Genomic DNA, 20,508 nt, shown 5'->3' on the forward strand with positions numbered 1-20,508 from the left:
CGGATTCAACGACAAAAAAAAAGGGGGACGGTGCGGAAAACAAGTGTGGGACTTCATTCCAGAGGTGTGATCCCTGCCATCTCTGTAGGTAATACCTCAGCGCTCCCAGCGGGCTCTCCATCTGGAGGTGTCAGAATCGGTGCTGCAGCCAACACCGCGGAGACAGATGTTCAGCCGGGAGAAGAGGAGGAGGAGGAGGAGGAGGAGGAGGAGGATGTTTTTCACCTTCGGATCAGCTTCGCCTTCTGCCTGGAGAATGTAGGGCAAGGAGAGGAGAGGGGGAGAAAATGGTTAATGGACGCGGACGGACGAGACAGCGGATCCTATATGGGCACAAAAATAATAAACCATGAACACCTGACTGCACAAACAGGACGCCTATTAATATATATATATATATATATATATAAATATAGCAGCCATCCTCTTTCCCCTCAGATATCTTGCACATCTCCGTGCCCCCCTCTGCACTTTGTTTGAGGTCAACCCAGTGCTGTTTGTACCCCATGCTGCTTGCAGTTGTTGCAGGCTCTTTTACAAGTCTATTGCCAGGCTCACTTCCTTGGTTTTCTACCAGTTCCTCTGTCGCATGTCACTCTGCAGGGTCCCAGAGCTTCAAAGGAAAACTAGATACAGTATTCATGGGGATAACGGGGGGTTGGTCATCTAAGAGATACCACAGAGGAGTCATTTTTATTGGCAGATATCAAACGCGGCTATTTGAGGTCAACGGTATTTATCTGTTTGTGTGTACGAGACGAATTTCCACCAAACGGAGCATATTGACAATATTCTGATATATCAATAACATAAAACATGCATAATTATTAAGGGACAGAAGGATAAAGTCATATCTCCATCTGGTGTTTTATTACAGTCCGCCAACTTTTATGATGGTAGAGAAACGGCTGACTGAAGAAATATTGCAAAAGAAAAAAGGAAAAACTGCAAAATTAAACCATGAAAGCAAACAACTGATATTTTTTGAAGAAGCAGACGAGGTCGAAGGTTTCCTAGACACCCGAACCCAGCAGCTCTAAGAGGTTAAAGGTGGAAATATCAATGCTTTAATGGAATCCATACACTTTATATTAACCATTTCAATGAAAACTCTACTTTTTTAGCACTTCTTAAGATGCTGTAAAGATGTTGGAAATTAAAAGAATCACACGCATGATTTTGCTCTTTCGATTTTCACCGATATTAATTTAATTTTCACTACTTTCCCGCCGTTATCGTTCAGTGAAACCTTGCCGTCTAGTTATGAATGGCACAATCTCTTCTTCCTTTGTTGTGGCATTGAGGCTCTTTTTAGCCCAGCCTGGGAGATTCTTGACAACCATCCCCCCATCCGAGTCAGGCTCTATTGGATCTGGAAGCGCCAGCCGACCTGAAGCCCCAACCAGCCTCCTGGGTCCCCGCCACCCCCACCCCCTTGCGACTGCATCCTTTCCCCACTCTATCAGCATAGTAACTGAGAGAGACAAGTGACTTGGCCAGGGTTAACGTCTTAATACTCCCTGGGATTGCCTCCAGGATCCAAATGGCTACCCCTAATAGTTTTCCTCCTCCGTGTGCCTGTCAGACTGCCATGACTATATGCCGTAAGAAAAACAAAACTAGCAGAGAGGCAGAGTAACGAAGCAGCACAATGAAATAATGAGGGGCGGTGAGGAAGGATAGAGCATCCGTGAGAAGGGTTTTGGTGTAAAGACACGAGTCGCGGGTGATGCTCAGCGTCGTTGTGACGGCGTGTTGATACTTTGCATGGAGAGTCTGTACACTTGAAATTAAACCAGCTCCTTCCTTTAGAGCCCAGGAGGAGGAGGAGGAGGAGGAGGAGGAGGAAGGGGGGGGGGAGAAGAAACCAGAACTCAATCAGTGTCACGTCACATGGTTCAAAGCGGCCAATTCGATGCTGCCAGGAGGTTGAGAAATGCAAGGTGACAGTTCATTTTACCAGTGACAGTGTGTCGGTCTCGCTTGCTGGTTCCCCAGTCAATTCCCAGCGAGCACTGAAGGTTGAGTGTTGCTGGAGACAGACAGCAGCTACCTCCCTCCCTCCCTCCCTCCTCACTCCTCCTCCTCCTCCTCACTCCTCCTCTTCGCCACCACCACCACCACCGCTCTCTCATCGACCCCGCTCTGCTTTGTATTCCAATTAACTGGACAGAGGGAGAGGCGGCAGTGTGCAGGATCACAAGCACTGGCAGACACATTCTTCTGGCCTCCTTCCAGTCTCTCAATCCCACTACTATCAATAGCGCGTTGCCTCCCTTCCCTCTTTTTTTTTTTACCTTCCCTTTCCTTTCCTTTCCCCTGTTCCTGCCTTCTCATCTCGTGACAGGGGCCAGTTGTTCCAGGGGGATAATTCATAGATTCTTCTTTAACAACTGCCTCTAGGGACAATGTCTTGGTAATGAAAAATAGGTCCCTCTCATACATTCATATATCACGTGTAATAGAGGTATGTAATCAGTCAGTCGAGTCGACGCGCCGCTAGCTGTAACTGCTATCCTTAACAGACACCTCAAATAATGCTGAATTAATATTTTGAAATGGCTCATATATCCTAACATAATACAATTTGGATGATTTTCTATTCAATGCTCTCAGGGGCTAACATCGATTCGAGTACAAGCTGAGGTAACCCCCCCCCCCCACACCCCTAAACCCCCCCCCCCCCCCTTTTTTTTTTCCACGAGTCAGTCAATGTGTGTCTGACTGAAGGTTGTAGATTTAGCGGCCACACATTTGCTCCTCCGTCTTTTGTGTCCTCAATCTATCATCACTTTTTTTTTTTTTTTACCTCGCCGCCACCGAAGCCCCCCTACGCTGACATATGTTTGAGCAATGGGTGGGTTGGGAATACAATGATTCTAAAGGAAATCCGAAAGGTAAACTACCTCTTTTTTATCTCCTCCAGCAACACAAACATTTACAAGAGACCCTTAAAAGAAATCAGGCCGGACACCTTTTTTTTTTCGTGGAGGGTTTGAACACTCGGTGACGTGTTTCCAGCAGATATTTGCTGTTTGAAAAAGGGCGACGGCTACTCTCTGTGATTTATGTGAATAGTTCAGATTTTAAAACAAGATAATGTGAAACTTTAGTGTATTTTTGCACTTTTTCTTGAAGCATTCTGAGGATATTAAGGATGATAATTACACATTTTTTAGAAGCGAATGCCTCATTTTGAGTGAAATCATGCCCTTCAACCACTAAACTTCCTTTTCTAAGATTAAGACAAACAGAGCCTGAAAGACAGGCATGGGTGCTTCACTGTTTGTCCCTCTCTGCTCTTTGCAAAGAGTTCCTGCCTATCTTGAGAATGCAATGTGATGTGTGTGTGTGTTTGCAGGGCAGGATACACACACTCAAACACACACACACACACACACACCCATCATGCCCTGAGGATCCTCCTGACTCTCTCTCTCCTGGCTCTATCAGATCAGAGAGACCCGCTGTCCCTCCCCACGCCGCAATGCAAATGAAAAGGAATGCGCTGATAAAAGGCCAGATCCTAGAGATGAGAGGGCAGAAGGAGGACAGAGGCAGCGAATGCTAAAGGTGGAGGGGTGGGGAGGGGAGGGGGGGGGGGGTTGAAGAGCCTCTTGGGGAGATGAGAGGTGGCAGAGGAGTCAGTGTTGGTAGTAGCGGGAGATCATAGCCGTGCTCCCCCTCAGCGGCGTTTGATACAGGGCTTTTGTCGCTCTTTCAGTGGTGCATTGTTGGGTGGTGTAATCCCCGTCGGATTACAAAGGGCTTCCCTTTTCATATGGGGCTGACCCAGCAGGCAGGTGGCTGGGGCTCTGTGGAGCTGTCAAGGGGAGGGAACCTCTATTCCAGGAGGAGGGGACCCCAGTTCCTCTTACCTTCACAGGGGCTTTTTGCTGGGAGGCCAGTCAGCCGCAGGTCAACGTGGGGACAATCCTGACATGGGACTCAACTCGCTCTGACCCCGTGGCTTCCTGTAGAGAGGTGACAGGGAAGGAGACCGTCATGAAATACTGAAAAATACAGACAATTATAAAAATATTACAACACACTGAAGGAAAATTGCTATTTTTTTTTGAAAATTTACAATGTATGTAGGGCTGCAACTCACATTTATTTTCATTATTGTTTAATCTGCTGATTATTTTCTAGATTCACTGATGCTATAAAATGTCAGAAAATAGGTTAAAAATCCCATCACTGCCCAGAGTCCAAGTTGAAATCTAAAAATCACTTGTTTTGTCCGACCAGCAGCTCAAAACCAAAGATATTCAATTAACTATCACAGAGGACAATGAAAACCAGTAAATACCACATTAAAGCAGTCGAAACCAATTGATTTTTGGGACTTTTTTTTAAAGAAATTGACTTAAACGATTAGAACAGTGGCCAATCACTTAACGGTCGATCGACCAATAAGTTCATCAACTGATTGTGTAATTGATGTAATAAAAAAACAATAATGTCCACACTGTATGTCATTTCCATTGTGGTCCTTGATGTAAGTAACAATACGACCAACAAACATATAGAATCAATATCTTCCATAAATGAAATCACAAGCAAAGTAAAAAAGCAAAACTTCAATTATAAAAATAAAATACAAATTATAAATGGAATAACCTGAAACTTCCAATAAATAAGCCGTACATTTGACTTTCTTTTTAAAGATGTGATGTCACCAAAGCCCATTTATTCCACTTCCCGGCACCACATTTAGCTAAAGGAACAAGTCCTCATGTTGGTGTTAAAGCAGACATCAGCAACACCAGCTCAGTGCTCCAAACCTACGAAGGTGGTCTTGTAATCTAATCGGGGGGCTTTGTCGTTATAAATGCGAGTTGTACGGCTCTATTATTCAAGCATAACCACCCAAGCTGTTGGGATTTCTGCTTCAAAGCTAACACAACCCTGAGTAACCTATTATGAGGAGATCTATCATTCATATTTGAGTGTTTTCCCAGACATTCAAACTGAGTAGACAAAAACATGTCAAAATAATAGAACCCGTCAAAATAAAACACCTGCTTTCTTGCTTTAATTAAAGGAAAAAAATCATTGAGGCACCTAGAAAACATCTGCGTTTTACATACTTAAATAAAAATGAATTAAAAACTTAAACCCAGTGTGCAGTGACCTGTACAGACACATATGATTCAAAAAGTTGCGTATAGACGATTCATGTCGTGCGTGATGTTGCCGAGGATGTGAAACAATCATCTCCAGCGCTAAACGTGAGCTTGATTACATATTCTGTATTTTTGATTACAGTGTTAACACAGCTTTGATTGATATCCGGTGTATTGTGTGGATGTGAACGGCGTCTGATTGAGCTTTGGTTACTTGATGGCTTTGCTTGTAGTGTTTCAGGATACAGGATCAATAAGGCGATAGTCAGGCCCACCACTATTTCTATCTGTATTACTGCTGCTACCACTCCCTCCTCTACACGCGTGTGTGTGTGTGTGTGTGTGTGTAAAAGCTCGGCCCTGTCACACACACTGCTGTTCACCCTCTACTGCTGATATAAACCATTCATCCACGCCCTGTCAGATATAGTGAGGGACCAATTTGGTGATGCTGCATTCATTCATTTTGTAATTTTTTCATTCATTTCTGATACCGTATTTGCCAAAATGAGGTTTTTAAGGGTGAAGATAACGAAAAACTGATTTTGTAGGCTAATTGAGCTTTTTACTGTTGTATTTCCTGGTTGAATCAATTGCATCCTGCCCTGTTGAGATATGTTTTCTTATTTTTATGCAAAAAGCAGCTGTACGCCACTGGATTTTCATTACAGGGCCACATATCTGATTTACAATTTCACCACTTTATAGATGGTAGAGCTGCAAAAATTAGTCGATTAATCGATTAGGCAACTATTTTGACAATTGAATAATTAGGTAGTTTTTTTTTTAGGAGAAACTGCCAAATATTTGATGGTTTTGGGTCATCTTGGACTGGAAGGAAACTGTGAAGAGCATTTTTCTGTGTTTTTGATGTTTTATAAACCACAACGATTCATCGAAAACAAATGAAATGATAATTAAAATAATTGTTAGTTGCAGATCTTGATTGTGAGAACATGAAGGCAACATACGCACAAATGTCATGGAAAAACAAAGCAAGTGTAGCACACAATTAAATTACTTTAGTTTAAAAAATAGTTCACACCTTTGTTGTAACACTAGGTAGTAAATATATGAACTTTGAAATAATGTCATTGCCACCAAAATACTGCTTGAACTAAGGCTGCAACTAGCACTAATTTTCATGATTATTCTATTAATGTATCAGAGTGTTGTTTGGTCTATAAAATGTCAGCCTATCACAAGTTCCAAGGCCCAAAATTCAAATCAGTTCACTTTCATAGTGGACAATAAAAATAAAACAGAAAATATTCACATATTAGAGGATGGAACAAGCGGATATTTGCTTAAAAATTGATTAATCGATTATCAAACTGTTTCCAATTAAGTCCCTTTAGATCGACTAATCGTCTAATCTTTGGAATTTACAACTTCACCACCATAACTAGCATTAACTTCGAAGGCCGCCAGTACCTGAGCAATATAGTCAGTGTAACATACAAATAAAATATATCACTTTAAAAACTGATTCACACTGTTGTAGTAACATTAGGTGGTAAATATATCAACTTACATACTTAAATATTGAACCAAAATATTGCTGGAATTAAGGCTGAAACTATCTATTTTCATTATCGATTAATCTACCACGTATTTTCTTAATGAATGGGTTTATTGTTATGGAAAACAGTGGAAACTGCCAATCAACAAGTTTCAAGGGCCTAAAATGATGCCTTCAATGACTTGTTACATCCGCCCCACAGTCCAAAACTCCAACAGTTCACTATCATAGAAAAATATTCACATTTGAGAAGAGAATACTTGCTTAAAAAATGACAAACAATTAATCGATTATCAAATTGTTTCGATTAACCCAACTGTATAATCGTTGCAACTCCGATTTACAATTTTACTAACGTACCTTAACTTCAAACGTTGTGAGTCCTTGAAGGCAACATCCACACAAACGTCCCCAAACACAACAAGTGCATCGTCCTACTGCTTTTAAAACTAATTTACACGTTTTTTTGTAACGGTAGCTGGTTAATATATGAACTTACTCAGAAATAATGTTGTTAAATGACGGATTCTGGCTGTCTTTATTTCAGACAAGCTAACGAGCGGCCTGCCGTTAACATAACTTCAACGTTAGCTAGCTAACAATATTTTAGTGTTAGCTGCAAGTTGACGAGAAAAACCGTTGGCCACAAGTTAACGTTAACCAACCGTTACGTTAAAACATCTAAACTTGGTGTGAATGGTTGGAAAATTAAGGTAAGTACATTTGCATTTGCTTTCAGGAAACACACGTCGACCTGCAACAGGCAGCAGAGGGTGACTTACAGCTACCCATTTCCGGCTGATTAATAACAGTTAACGTTAGCAGGTTAACAGCTCGGCCCTGCGACTCCATAGTAAACTGTAAACGGTTAAACCAGGTTAGCTTAATGATTACTGGTAGAAAGTAACTAAATACATTTACTCAAGTACTGTACTTAAGTACAATTTTGAGGTACATTTGATGCTTCATTATACTTTCTACTCCACTAACTTACATTTATTTGACAGCTTTAGTCACTTTTCAGATGAAGATTTGACACAATTGATAATATAACAAGCTTTTTAAATACAACACATTGTTAAAGATGAATCCAGTGGTTTACAACCTTTTTGGCTTTTAACGTCTTACAAAAAGCAGTGTGTAGTCGGGGTCACATTTCAGATGTCTATGAGTTGTTAACAGCTCCACCAGATAGTGATTTTTCCCTCTAAACTTCTCACATGCTTTCATTTCAATAAATGATCAAATGGTCCAATATTTCACCAAAAATCAAAGATTAGAGAAAAAGTCCAAAAACTGAAAACAGATTTGTGTATCAGAACTTTGTTTTTTCTTCTTTCCTCTCCCATTAATCATTTCACGACCCCTCAGATTCATCTGCTGACCCTTTGGAGGGGCCATGACCTCTAGGTTGGGAACCACTGGACTAAACTATCTAACTGTATATAAAGTAGTTGAAACTAGCTCCACCTCCAGCAGCTACAACAGTAACATGCTGCTCTAACACTGATGCTTCAGTATTAATAATCTAATGATGTCATATATAATAATATATCAGTCAGAGGGACCAAACCACTACTTTTACTGCAATACTTTAACTACATGAAGTTCATAATACTTATGTACTTTTACTGTAGGAGTATTTTTACATACTTTTACTTAAGTAAAGGATCTGAGGATCTTCCACCACTGGTAATGACCATTGATAGATAGATAGATCTAAATAATGGTGAAGAATGTCCATGCAACCCAAATAGTCTTGTTTAGTCCCGTCCCAATGGTTCACAATCCAAAGATATTCAGTTTACTGTCATAGAGGACTAAAGAAACCAGAAAATTTTAGCATTTTTTTCTTTTAAAACGACTCAAAACGATTATCAAAACAGTTGCTGGTTAATATTCTGTCAATCGTGGCAGCTCTATGTCACGTGGAACAGTAGTCTTAGGGCTGATAGCTGTTATTGCTCTATAAAATATTGCTTTAACCATGCAGTATTTAGAAGAGTAAACAAGCTATATTTGAGGCTGTGTAAAAAAATAATAAAATGCTTGAAATAATCTCTTCAACACACCAATAGGCTGTTATTTAAACATAAAAGTGGGACAAAGCTCTACTGTATAAACATATCACCTGTGGTTGAGTCTTTCCATTAGGTCTCAATCTGGAGGATTTAATGGCTCAGACTGAACAATACATGGTCACAGGCTTTTAGGTTAAACAAACAAACACACAGGAGCACCTGACTAAATACATGACTTTGTATCAGTGGTATAAGGGGCTGTGAATGTGTCATAAAGGAGGTATAAAGGTCAGAGATGACTCATGTGATTCATCTTGATCATGTCCGTGGTTTACCGGCCTGCTCTTCTCTTCTCTCAGTAGTTTGTGTTGCTGTTTGCATGTTTGCAGGATCCCCTCTCAGGCAGCGCCGCTGTCGGTCACGCTGAGGGCTTTTCTCTCCCCATCAGTCAAACCTTGTCATCAGCCTCGACTGAGAAACTAGAGTGCAGAGGAAGTTGTCATCCGTGCACCTGCTCCACCCCGTTTTGTGCAAATCTTGATGCATGCACGGAAGTTAGGTTTCAGAACAATAGGGCACAGGTGGTTAGATGCAGTGCCAGTTGATCTGTGAGTGAGTGAGTGAGTGTGTGTGTGTGTGTGTGTATGCTAGACTGTTTGTTATGGAGTTATAACAGTATGACAGAGGCTGGGTGTGCATAGGTTGTCTTGTAGAGCAAAAAAATCAAAGTGTGGAAAGGCAGAAAAAGTCTGAAAAAGTCAGAGAACCCAAGTGTGTCGAGTTGGACAGGTGAAAGTCAGGAATGGGGACAATCCCAGACGACATCAGGAGGCTTTTGGACGGTAATGTTTTTGTATTATTATTTACTCTTAATGCTCGTCTTAAACACTGCAGTTCTTTCTTTAAATCCTGTTATTTAAGGATAGTGTAACTATGGAAATATAGTGTAAGTAGTCGATATAACATTTAATGTCATTATTCTACCAGTTGTTTACATTTAGACAGTTAAAACATAAAGTAACAACCTAACATATATTGTGTCGCGTCTTTCTTGTTATTCTTTATTCTGTTGGTCAGAAAATTCTCCTTTTACAACATAAAACATGTCATATTTCCATTGCCTGGTGATGTAAGCTGTTCCCGGCATAGTTGCACCCTGGCATTTACTGCATTTGCATGAACTGCCAGACCTGCAAACACGGCCTTTGGAGGAGCATTTGCATAATTTTTTTAGCGCTTTGTGTTATATGGGTGTGAGGACGTAAAGACATTGAATCAGATAAGTTCATGTGGACCGACCTGTTTGCCTGCAGTATCATCATCGTCATCAGCTCAATTTAGTACAAACGGTGAAAGAAAATATTTATGATAAGCACTTCTGTCTGTGCGGATATTTGAAGTTATATCTTTGGATTTCCTCTTTGTGTTTTGGACTCTTTTTTACAGATTAAACCACTCAAAGAATAGTTTTATGATTTCAGGAAGCCGGCCCTGAGGAGGTGTCGTAGTGGAACAACTGATGACTCAGAGAAAGACTCTGATATTTGAAAGATTATTGTCATTCATTTGCATCAATGAGACTTTACTAATGTACTCTATGAACTTCTGTTTTAATGATACATACAGCACAAGGAACAGGCACTAAAGCGATTAATCGTTGCAGATAGAGCTGCAACAATTAATTGATTAGTCGATTGACAAAAAAGTTGTCCAGCTTCTTAAATGTGAATATTTTCTGGTTTCTTTGTCTTCTCTGATAGTAAACTGAATCTCTTTGGGTTGACAAAACATGATATTGTAGGTTGTATCTTGGACTTTGTTGTTGTATTTATTGGGATCATGTAGAGTATTAAACATAAATGTTACCATTTGATGTACTGCACCAGAGTTAGCTTATAGCTGTTTTTCATCCGCAGTCCCTTCAGCAGGTCACAATTAAAACAAATAACAGCACAATAACAAACAGTACAAAACACAAAGGACACATAATACAGAATACAAAGGTAGCTCATCACATACACTCATAATGTCAACTAGAGATTAATAATGGAAGCTTGTCAAATTAAAAGCAAGATTATTTGAGTTCATGAGAAGACCACGAGATGAACTTTAGAGTCAGTGGTTACGGAGCCGAGTAGCTTTTAATTTGGTTTTGAACGTAAACAGTGAACAACATTTTTCACCGTTTTCTGACATTTTATCGATCAAACGACTAAAATAATCGAGAAAATAATCAAAGGATTAATCGATAACGAAAGCAACTGTTAGTTGCAGCCCTAGTCGCACAGGAGCGTTCATGATGCAAAACCACAGTTCTTAAACTTTGATGACTGACTGTGATCAGCGACATCGAATCACCTTATTTTATCTTTGTAGATAATTAGAGGATGTGTTGAGGGATAAAACTTTACAAACAGAAGCCTGATTATGTATTTGTGTTTATCATTCACACTGTTTAAATGCTTGTGTGCTCCATTAGGAATCATGTCCTCATTTCATGACCCTGTTACCTGAAAAGTCTTTTGAAAAGCACATAATGAATGTGATGCTTACTGTGTTCTCTGCTCCTCAGACTGTGAGCTGTTTGTATCAGACATCCTTCAAGATGAGGACCTCAGCGAAAAGACTCAAGAGACACGACTCGTATTACTGAATAACTTCAGGGTGGTCCACACAAGGTAGGATTTTACCTCTGAAGTCAACATTAAATCAGTGTTAAAGAAAGCTTCTTTACCACTCAAGTGTCACAATGTAATTTCATGAAAGCAACATCTAACTTTTACTTGTAACACTACACAGGAACCGTAATTATTGCTGTAATGGCTTTAAACACAGAACTCATTCAGTGTGATAGCGTCACCTTTGAGACTTCATTCTTACTCTTATCTATTAAAAGAATCATCAGAATAATTTAATCTTCATGTGATTTAGTTTCCAAACATGATGAACAGCCTGTGAACCCAAAAAAACGAAAGTCTTGTATGAAGTGCGTTAGTTTACACAGGAAACAACCATCTCCACTGATGTTGTCTGCACTGCACGATAACAGACACATTGCACTGGTAAAGCGAACTTGTGGTTTTGTGGTCCTCTTTGCAGGAAACAATTACAAAATTTTTTGAAGCAAATACTGGAGCTGAGTATGTCTGTAAACTGAGAGCACAGAAAATACTTCAATTCAACGTAAGATTTTGATTTATGCTTGTTTTTGATTCTACAGAAACCCTCAGGAATTCCCCTTCCGAAGTAAGTAAAACACCCCGATCTCCATCATCACAGTATCACATTCTACACCGAGCTGTGTGTTTTAAAGTCTTTTTTCATATTTGACTCACTCCCTCCTTTGCTTTATCTCTCTATTTCACACACACACACACACACACACTCAGCAGACAGGGAAGAAGACGGTTCCGATGACAATCGCAGTTCCAGTCTGGGTCGTTCCGCCCAGTCAGACGATGCTTCGGTAGCTTCTGACTACCAGGATGACGGAGCCGTTGAGTGTAAGTTAACAACAGTCCCGAGTCCGATTCCTGATGTGTTTACAGGCTGTTGAGGCAAAGATCTGAGCTCTGAAAGGCCTGATTCTGAGTGGCTGTCTATGCGGAGCAAAGCAGCACTAATAGGAGACACTAGCTCGTATTATATATATAGTTTTCAGCTCATATCATCTAGTTAAACAAAGGGGAATGGGGTGAAATTTTAACCCTAATAATGAAACTTACACGTCTATATTGTCCTTTGTGAACATATGTCTCTGCTGAGAGGAGACGGTGTACGAGGAGTTCTGCACCAACAAAGGAAAAGGTAAAAAGGAGGAGTTATTGTCACAGGAGGCGATGCGGCATTCCCCTGAGAAAAGTGCAGTTTTAACACACTATCCTCACTGACACACCTACACCTCGCCACAGGAAGTGCAGGCGGATCTTTTTGCTTGTATATTGTTGCTTATCCTCTTAATTTGACACACACACACACACAAAAAAAGACAGCCCACATCTGTGAAATCTCCTCCTTTGCTGGCCTCCTACCTTGCTGTGCTGACATCAGTGACTCCTCCTCCTCCTCCTCCCTTCTCCTCTCCCTCTTGGCCAGTGTGCAGGTAGGCTGCCCTGATGCTGGAGAAGAGGAGGAGGAGGGGTGGGTGGGGTGGGGGGGGGGGTCCAGTGGTTCACAAAGGCCTGATCGGTGACCTAGAGCTCCCTCCAGTGGCCGATCCTCTGCCGCCTGATCTTTTCCCCCCCTTGAGGTGCATGTGTGGACTGTGGGAGGCATGGAGGCGGCCCACACAGAGAGGAGGCTTTGTAGCTGCGGGCTAATGCAGTGATTGATTGACCCCGAGCCCCTCTATTCTTTCACAACCGGGTTTGAAATACAACACTGTACCTGAGGGGCCATGTGTGTTCCATCCCTCTCTCCCTTTATCAATCTTTCTCTCGATCTTCCCCTTTCTCGGACTCGCCCTCCCTCCCCGTTCAGACTTTTTGTATTTCTGACTCTATGCGCCAGCTAATAGCCCTTGACGTGACATGCCGCAGGTGGGCATTATTGACTCGGCCGCCTCAGGTGCCCATCTCTACCACTTTTTTTTTGGCTCCTTTTCCCGAGGTAAAGCTAGAATCACGTGGAATCTTCAGAAAAAGAAAACATCGCCGCTGTCTGCAGTTGTTTTGTGATACCGGTAGTTAACGCCAGCTGGATGTCGTCAAAAAATTATCCCCCTTTTTATTTGAAAACGGCTTAATGAACTCTTACGTCCTCTGCCCACAGAAGAGTAACTGCCGCCTTTCTCCGCAACTTTTGGGACAAATAGAGTAAACAAATCACGGCAGATGGCGGGGAGATAGACCACAAGACGATCATTATTCACTTTTTGAAATTGTTGAGAATAAACAAAGCGAGATTTCCTCGGGGCAATGAACAAAATCTAAATCTGAAATGCTTTAAAAAATTTCCCTTAAGGCTATTATAGTAACACACCCAACTACAAACTACACCGTCTGCTACTGTGGAATGTGATGGTTGTTAAAAGCTCCAACACGGTGTCACATCATTGTCTGCGTTAAATGTGAGAAATAGCCAATTACGCAGCATCACCACAGACTTCTCTTTCTTTTATTTGCAGTTTGAAACTAAACTGAATAACTGCACTCAAAAAAAACCCCCCAAAAAATACACATTTTTATTGTTGGATCAATAATCATAACATTTGACTTGTAAGAAAAACATGCACCTCACAGCGCTGTGTCTTTTTTTTTTTTTTTTTTATTGCTGGGGGATTGCGACCGTGTTATGGTAGTGAATGGCCTGTGTCCTCACTAAAAGGGCATGTGGAGTTCATAGTTCATTCTCTGTTCACTGCCAGTTGAAAGAAACGGCTCACACTTTTCTGCTGGGCGGTCTGTTTCAAGAGAAGAAGAGGGAGTGTTTGTGGAAAATAATGGCATGACCACTTAATGAAATCAGTGACATTTTAGGAGGAAGAGTCATCAGCGGTGACGATTCTTTAAATCGTCTTTTATTCCCTGAACGCAAAAAAAAAAATCAGAAAACCTTTGTTGTAAAAAAAAAATAAACGATGAATTTGTGATTCAGAGAAAAGCGTTCGGCTTTAAAGAGAAGGTAGAAAATTGAGCTTATTCTTTAGAGTTTAATCGTATCATTTTATTCGAGCCTACTGTACACAAAAGAGACTTTGTGACTGGGAGAATGTATTATCCGTGGTAATCGACTGCCTGCCTTCGCTGCTCTCTGTTCCCTAACCAGAGAGTGAGTGAGTGTGAAGTCGATGGCTGCTTTTACACGCAGGAGGAGCCTGTGCGCCGTTTGATTAGATGCGGTGGCCTGTTGTCTTCAGCGGACTGGGTGACACCAGATTTGTAATGGCTGACAGGAACAGATGGAGCCTCCATTGTTAGCCCGGGTGTCTGCATGGTAATGTGAACTGAGTTTCACCCGCCGACCGCACCGGTGACCTGACCGCGCCTGCAGCCTCACCCCAGCCTCGTCTGCTGCTCTCTCTTTTTTAGCACCCTCCACCTCTCTCTATCTCTCTCTCTCTCGCTGCTATACGGGGGCTCACACACAATTTCATTTTCATTTCCTCTCCCATTCCAGCACATTTTTGCATTCATAAACAAATATAGGCACAAATTTTCTCCCTCTGGTGTGCAAGAGTCCCTTTCACACACACACACACACATACAAATAGACCCCAGGAGACAGCCGTAGATGTGAGGGCTTTTAGCCCCGTCACGCTGTTTGCAGGTCAAGTTTACCAAGTCCAAATGGCCTGTTTGTTTTTCTTTGATTGGGGAGCACCGCTGGGCGCTCGGGGATGTTTGCTGGGAAGCTGCGGCGATGACAGAGTACCGCAGGAAGAGCTTTGTTTCAGGAGGCGTGCGGGGAAAGATGGCGCTTTCCGATACGTCTCCCTCATCTTCTTTGTGATCGTAATGATTTTATTATGATGTACCGTACCAGCCTGTATTTGCTCAGGTTTGGATTTTGGCCCTAAAGAATTAATTCACAAAAACTTTGACTCCATCTGCTTTTTTATTTTATCATCTACTCGTTTTATCTGCTTGATTATTGATCCTTTTCAATTCTATCATCTGACCTACAGTGTGATCTTATCTAATCCCTTAAATTTATAATAAAAGTCTCATGAATCTAATTTAATTTGACATATAGGCAGGTAGGGCTGCAGCTAACAATGATTTTGATAATTGAATATTCTGTTTAATATTTTCTATATTAATCAGAAAGTAGTTTCCTATCACATCAGACGAAGAAAAGCAGCATATCCTTACAATGGAAAGGCTACAGCAAATTATTATTTGTCATTTTTGATGGAAAAATGAATTAATCGATTGTCAAAATAGCTGTTGATTAATTTTCTAATCGATTAATAGATTACACATCAGGCAGGTTTTGCTCCGTCGTGTAGGCCTGTTTGAAGAAGGCAGGAATGTGATTCCTGTCAGTGATTACTGTCCCGACTCCATTTCCTGAACCAATTACTGGCAGCAGAATGCAGTAGGATAACCAATTTTAAGCTATGTGTCGTCGTCACCTATTTCTCATTTGAATACGAGGAGCCAATATACAGTAACAACATTATCACACCGAGCTGGTAAATCGAATATTAAATCTAAATTCTGTCATTTTGGCTGAAGCTTGAGAAAGCTATATAAAGTGAAGTGCTTTTGAAAGTGCGTCTTGGCTGGTGGAATAAGGGGGGAAAACGATGCCAGCTGACGGATTGATGCTCCATTAGGGGGTTAATCAGCAGTGTTTTAGGTGCCAACTGGCTCTTGTGTCTGTGTGTGTGTGTGTGAAGTGAAGTTAATTCATTGAGGATCTTTAACATAGAAAAAAAAGAAAAAAAAAGAGCAAGTTTCCGGGTGCTTCACAGAGGACGAAATAATGTAAATAAACATACTTATCAGCATTTATTCTGCTTTTATCTGCTCTCCTTTCACATGCAGCACCTGGAAAGTATTTTGGGTCTAGCACAGATGACCTCCTCGCAGGTTTGTCGGCCTCTGGTCGTGCTGTCTGCCCACTTACTGAACTTTTGACCTTTTGGCCTCTGGTTTTGGTCAACCTGTGACCCGTCTGCACTCAGCCCAGAGTTGTGCGTGAGTGATCGTCCTTCCTGTCACACACAACGCCCATCAGTCACAAAGTTTCTCCCGGACTCGGTCATCGCGCCGTCTACTGTATGCATCCGTCAGAATATCTGCTGCCCGGAGATTAATTTTTCACCGCGTTCATCGGTGTATGGATTTTGTGACATTTGGATAGCGGCTGCTCGTTTGCAAGGAAGCGAGGAATATGTTAATGACCCTCCCCTCCCCTCCCCGCCCCTCCTCCCCCTACTCTCTCTCTCTTCCTCATTCTCCTTCACTCTCCTTTCCTTTTGCTCCCTCGGTTGCTGCCTCTGTGCTTTTTCTACAGAGACACACACACACACACACACACCCATTACGAGGCAGGAGCAGGCTCTGTGCATCGCTGCGACTGCTTGCCATCAGGGTTCAAAAGTTCACACTATTCCCCTAGGGCTACTGTGCTGCTGCAGATGCTGATAGTCTTTTCTTTCTCTCTCTCTCTCTCTCTCTCTCTCTCTCTCTCTCTCTCTCTCTCTCTCTCTCTCTCTCTCTCTCTCTCTCCTGGCTTGCCTTTCTCTCTCTCTCTCTCTCTCCTCTCTCCCTCGCTGTTTACACTATTAATCTTGTACACTCTCTCTCACACACTCACTCACACTGCCTGGCAAGAAGAGAGCGGCTTGAAGGGGGGATTTGGACGTATTTAACCGAAGGGCATCCATCACTCTCATCTCCGGCTTCACCCCCCCCTGCCCCCCCCCCCCCACCCCTCCCACCCACCAACCCAAAAAAAAAAAAAAAAAAAGCCACACCGTGTATTTTTTTTTTTTGCATCCTCCCTGTTTGTAAAGCCTGCTCTGACGACGCAGTTCTCCCCTCATTTGCTTTGTTTTATTGTTGCACGGCATATAATTACATCCCCTCCGTTGCCTCTGGTGTAGCGCTAGTGTCGAAACCCGGGGAAAAAACAGGCGAAGGTAAATGTGCGGCAGTCCATCTGTAAAGAGGCACATAGGCAGAATGCAAAGTGGGAAGCTGGGGCAGGGTGGCTCCTAATCTCCCCCAGAGCTGTCAATGTCACAGACAAATAGCAAAACTATCAGATGCGGCGGGTTCACCCAGAGGTTAGCGTTCCCAGGTACCTCCTGCATTCACTCCCTCTCTTTTCTCCCCCTGCCTTGCAAATGAGAATTTGATTTTGCCCTCCACTGGAATCCATTTCTGGAGATGAATGAAGTTTCAATGCCAAGCCCAGGTGGCCCCGCTGATTTCTTAGGGAAATAAATGGAGATGGGAGAGATGTGTTGGCCTATACACAGACAGTGACACGACGGCTCCCCGATGCCTCTGGGATCCCTCTGTTTAATTGTTGCTGTAATGTAGCACTTTAAGGTCATTAACATGCCCTTGTGGAGTTATTTGAGGATGTTGAGGACGCATCCCTCTTTACACCGGGGGTCTCCTCACGGCTGGGAGAAGTCAGCGCTGTGTGTCTGTTGCCAAGTGGGACAGAGCTGCCGTGTGATTGTGCGCTGTTGGGAGATCGCTTATCTACAATGGAAATTTTTTAGCCATTGATTTATAGCGACCCCGTGTTTGTAGGTTAGCTTATCTCGAAGAAATAGAATCAGTTTGTGTGGAAAATAATTCACGAACCGGGAAAATAGTGCAGGATCTTTGTCCTGTAGTATGAAAACTGTAATTAGTTTTATTTAAACGAAACAAGTGTGAATTTAGATAATTAACCTTAAGGTGTTAATTCCTAGTGAGCAGTTTAAGCAGCAACATTTAATAAAATGCCAGATTTAAATGAAAAGGTTAAGTTATTATTGTTTTATAGCAGTTCTGGATATTTTGCAGGATTTGATGTGTTTGGTGATTGTGATTTTGGTTGCCCGTGTGGTGAAACTGTAAAAAAATGTGTCATTTTTAAAAGACTTTAAAAATAGTGAGAGAGAAATCCCTCAGTAATGACCATCCTTGCAGTTTTAATAATGCGTAATATTTTCTGATGAATACATTTATATATCGTCATGAAATCAGTTTGAAACGACTTCTGTGGCAGTTTCAGTCATAAGAGTTTGATTTACTGTTTTCCTGTTAATGAATCGAAGCAAAACCAAATTGGTTTTATTTTGTTTCTGATTTATTTATTCAATTATTTATTTGTGGTTTGTCCAAAAAGATGATATAAGGAAACTTTTTTTAAAAGTTTGTGATGATTAAAAAAAAAGAATAATATTGAAAAAAACCCACTATTTTCACAAGTAATTTTATTTATTATTTCCCTTAAATGTTAACTAGTTTTATAACAATGTGTTTTACTAAATTTTAATAAAGTTAGTTACTGACATTACACTCAAATGATTTATTTTACTGTAACTGTTTCAGAATGATTCATATTTTCTGCAGTAAAATAAGGAGACAAAGCAAAAAAAGAAATCCAAAGTAATTATTTAACTACTTCTTATATTTGTTTATGAGAGACTGAATGGAAATCTACTAAAAATATAATTAATATACTAATTATTAGCACGTTACTGCACATTTTTAAGAATAAAATTAAAAACAGTAAAATTTATGGTGCATTTAATTGGGAAAAACGTGCTCAAATTAAAATTAATATTAATGGGTTTTTTTGCATTACATGAATCATAATAACTGTAAAAAAATCCATAATTTGATCCACTAAAAATAATTTAATTAAATGTTTTTATTTTAAGCATCAGATGAAAGGAAGACACAGATTTCGATGAGTTTTCGGACTTTATTTGTCTTCACAGAAGATTTCCTCTGTAACACCTGTTGCCTGTTGATTTGCTGGTGATTGATTGCAGGAGTTAAAGAATGATAGCACCATGTAATTGGTTTATTGGTATAATACGTAACAGCAGTGACCGTAAAATAACAGCGATTTATACAAAAAGGTAATAAATATGAGATATTGCTAAGAAAGCGGAGCGCAATAACACCGGTCCTCGCCAAGATATTTACCTACCATTACTGCAAAAATGATATTTAAAGCATTTTAGTGCAAATAGAAGAAGCGTTTTAAAGTTGCTATGACTGTTCATTCAGAGGGTAAGTGTGTCGAGTGTTTTTCCCTCCAGGCTCTCTCTCGTTGACCATTATATCCTGTTTTTATCACCGATACGCAGGCTCTCCTGTGGGCCTGAACTCCTCCATTGTTGGTATTTATATTCTTACTACTTTTTTTTATTTTTTTATTTTTTTTTTTTCTTTTGTCGCTGCCAGTGAAGCAGCTGAAAACCATCCCCAGCGATTAGAGGATCATTGTATCTGCAGTTAAGCATTTGAATAGTGGTAGTAAATCTACAAAAGGGAAATTCAGGGTCGCTGTAGACGCTGCTTATGGCTGCCCAGGGGGAAGCCGGTGTCACATAGTAAATTTAGCCCCTTAGTGGCTTTACACTGGCCGGTGTGTGATGTTTGAATGTAGGAATAGAGCGAAAAAAGGAGCTTGGAATGACTTGACATCTATTCCAGCATAGAGGTACAGAAATATATATATTTTTTCTTCCAAATTGCATCAAGCATAACAGATTTAGTCAAACAATAAAAGAGTAAAACACCAGACATCTCTGTAAGGCATCAAAGTCCAACTCATTTAAGAAAAACTTATGATATAAAATGTTTACCTGATCATTTCTGTGTATATTTAAGTTTTTATTCTGCTCTGTTTGGGCTTTTGGCTTCAGTCAGCCAAAAGCTTTTATCTCAGGTCGGAGATTTGTTGTTAAACCTGATCGACATCCTTGATCCAAAAAAAAAAAAAAAAAAAAATCCCAAATCACTCCTGCATAAATTCCCGGTCCCATTAAACATTATTAGACGACGATACCGGCATCATGCAGCCTGATATAATGCACTGCATGTTTTCTTTGGTTCAAACACATGCATTAGGAGGTCCTAAACACGGTTTATGTATCGATGACTGAAGTCCTAATCAAATCAGGGGGAGGAGAAGAGGGCAGGGAAGACATTCTGCCCTTAACCTCAGTGCCTCTCAGTCTCTCTCCTCCCTTCTGACGGCCGCCTCGCTGGAGGGACGCGCAGCAGAGGCCTCCTACTGTAATGAGGAAAAATGTATCAATTTAGCCCGGCCTGAGCGCAGATTGAGCGCCGAGTGGGTGAAGGTGCACTGAGTGAATCCTTTTTCCTAATCAAGGACAGTATCGAAGAGGATTGCGGTCTCACTCGCT

At 41.1% G+C, this 20,508-nt stretch overlaps 2 protein-coding genes across 12 annotated transcripts in view; one reads left to right on the forward strand and one right to left on the reverse strand.

Annotated features, from left to right (window-relative positions):
• The window catches only part of LOC122970713, a 38,236-nt gene extending 30,709 nt beyond the window's left edge, over positions 1-7,527 (reverse strand). For 7 of the 9 annotated variants that reach the window (XR_006399304.1, XR_006399306.1, XR_006399303.1 and 4 more), the window contains exons 1-3: positions 7,012-7,527; positions 3,879-3,974; positions 96-249 (exon numbers count right to left, since the gene is read on the reverse strand). The gene's annotated coding sequence lies outside the window, so the exon portion shown is untranslated. The remainder of the gene's footprint in view (positions 1-95; positions 250-3,878; positions 3,975-7,011) is intronic. The other 2 variants (XR_006399309.1, XR_006399308.1) reach the window with 2 other exon arrangements.
• A 762-nt stretch (positions 7,528-8,289) lies between these two features.
• The window catches only part of skap1 (src kinase associated phosphoprotein 1), a 32,496-nt gene continuing 20,277 nt past the window's right edge, over positions 8,290-20,508 (forward strand). For 2 of the 3 annotated variants that reach the window (XM_044336870.1, XM_044336871.1), the window contains exons 1-4: positions 8,290-9,514; positions 11,245-11,350; positions 11,893-11,918; positions 12,062-12,175. In XM_044336870.1, the coding sequence (XP_044192805.1) occupies positions 9,475-9,514; positions 11,245-11,350; positions 11,893-11,918; positions 12,062-12,175 (286 nt within the window). In that variant the 5' untranslated portion in view covers positions 8,290-9,474. The remainder of the gene's footprint in view (positions 9,515-11,244; positions 11,351-11,892; positions 11,919-12,061; positions 12,176-20,508) is intronic. The other variant, XM_044336872.1, reaches the window with a different exon arrangement.

This window comes from Thunnus albacares, chromosome 20 (genome assembly GCF_914725855.1).
Source record: "Thunnus albacares chromosome 20, fThuAlb1.1, whole genome shotgun sequence".
Taxonomy (NCBI): Eukaryota; Metazoa; Chordata; class Actinopteri; order Scombriformes; family Scombridae; genus Thunnus; species Thunnus albacares.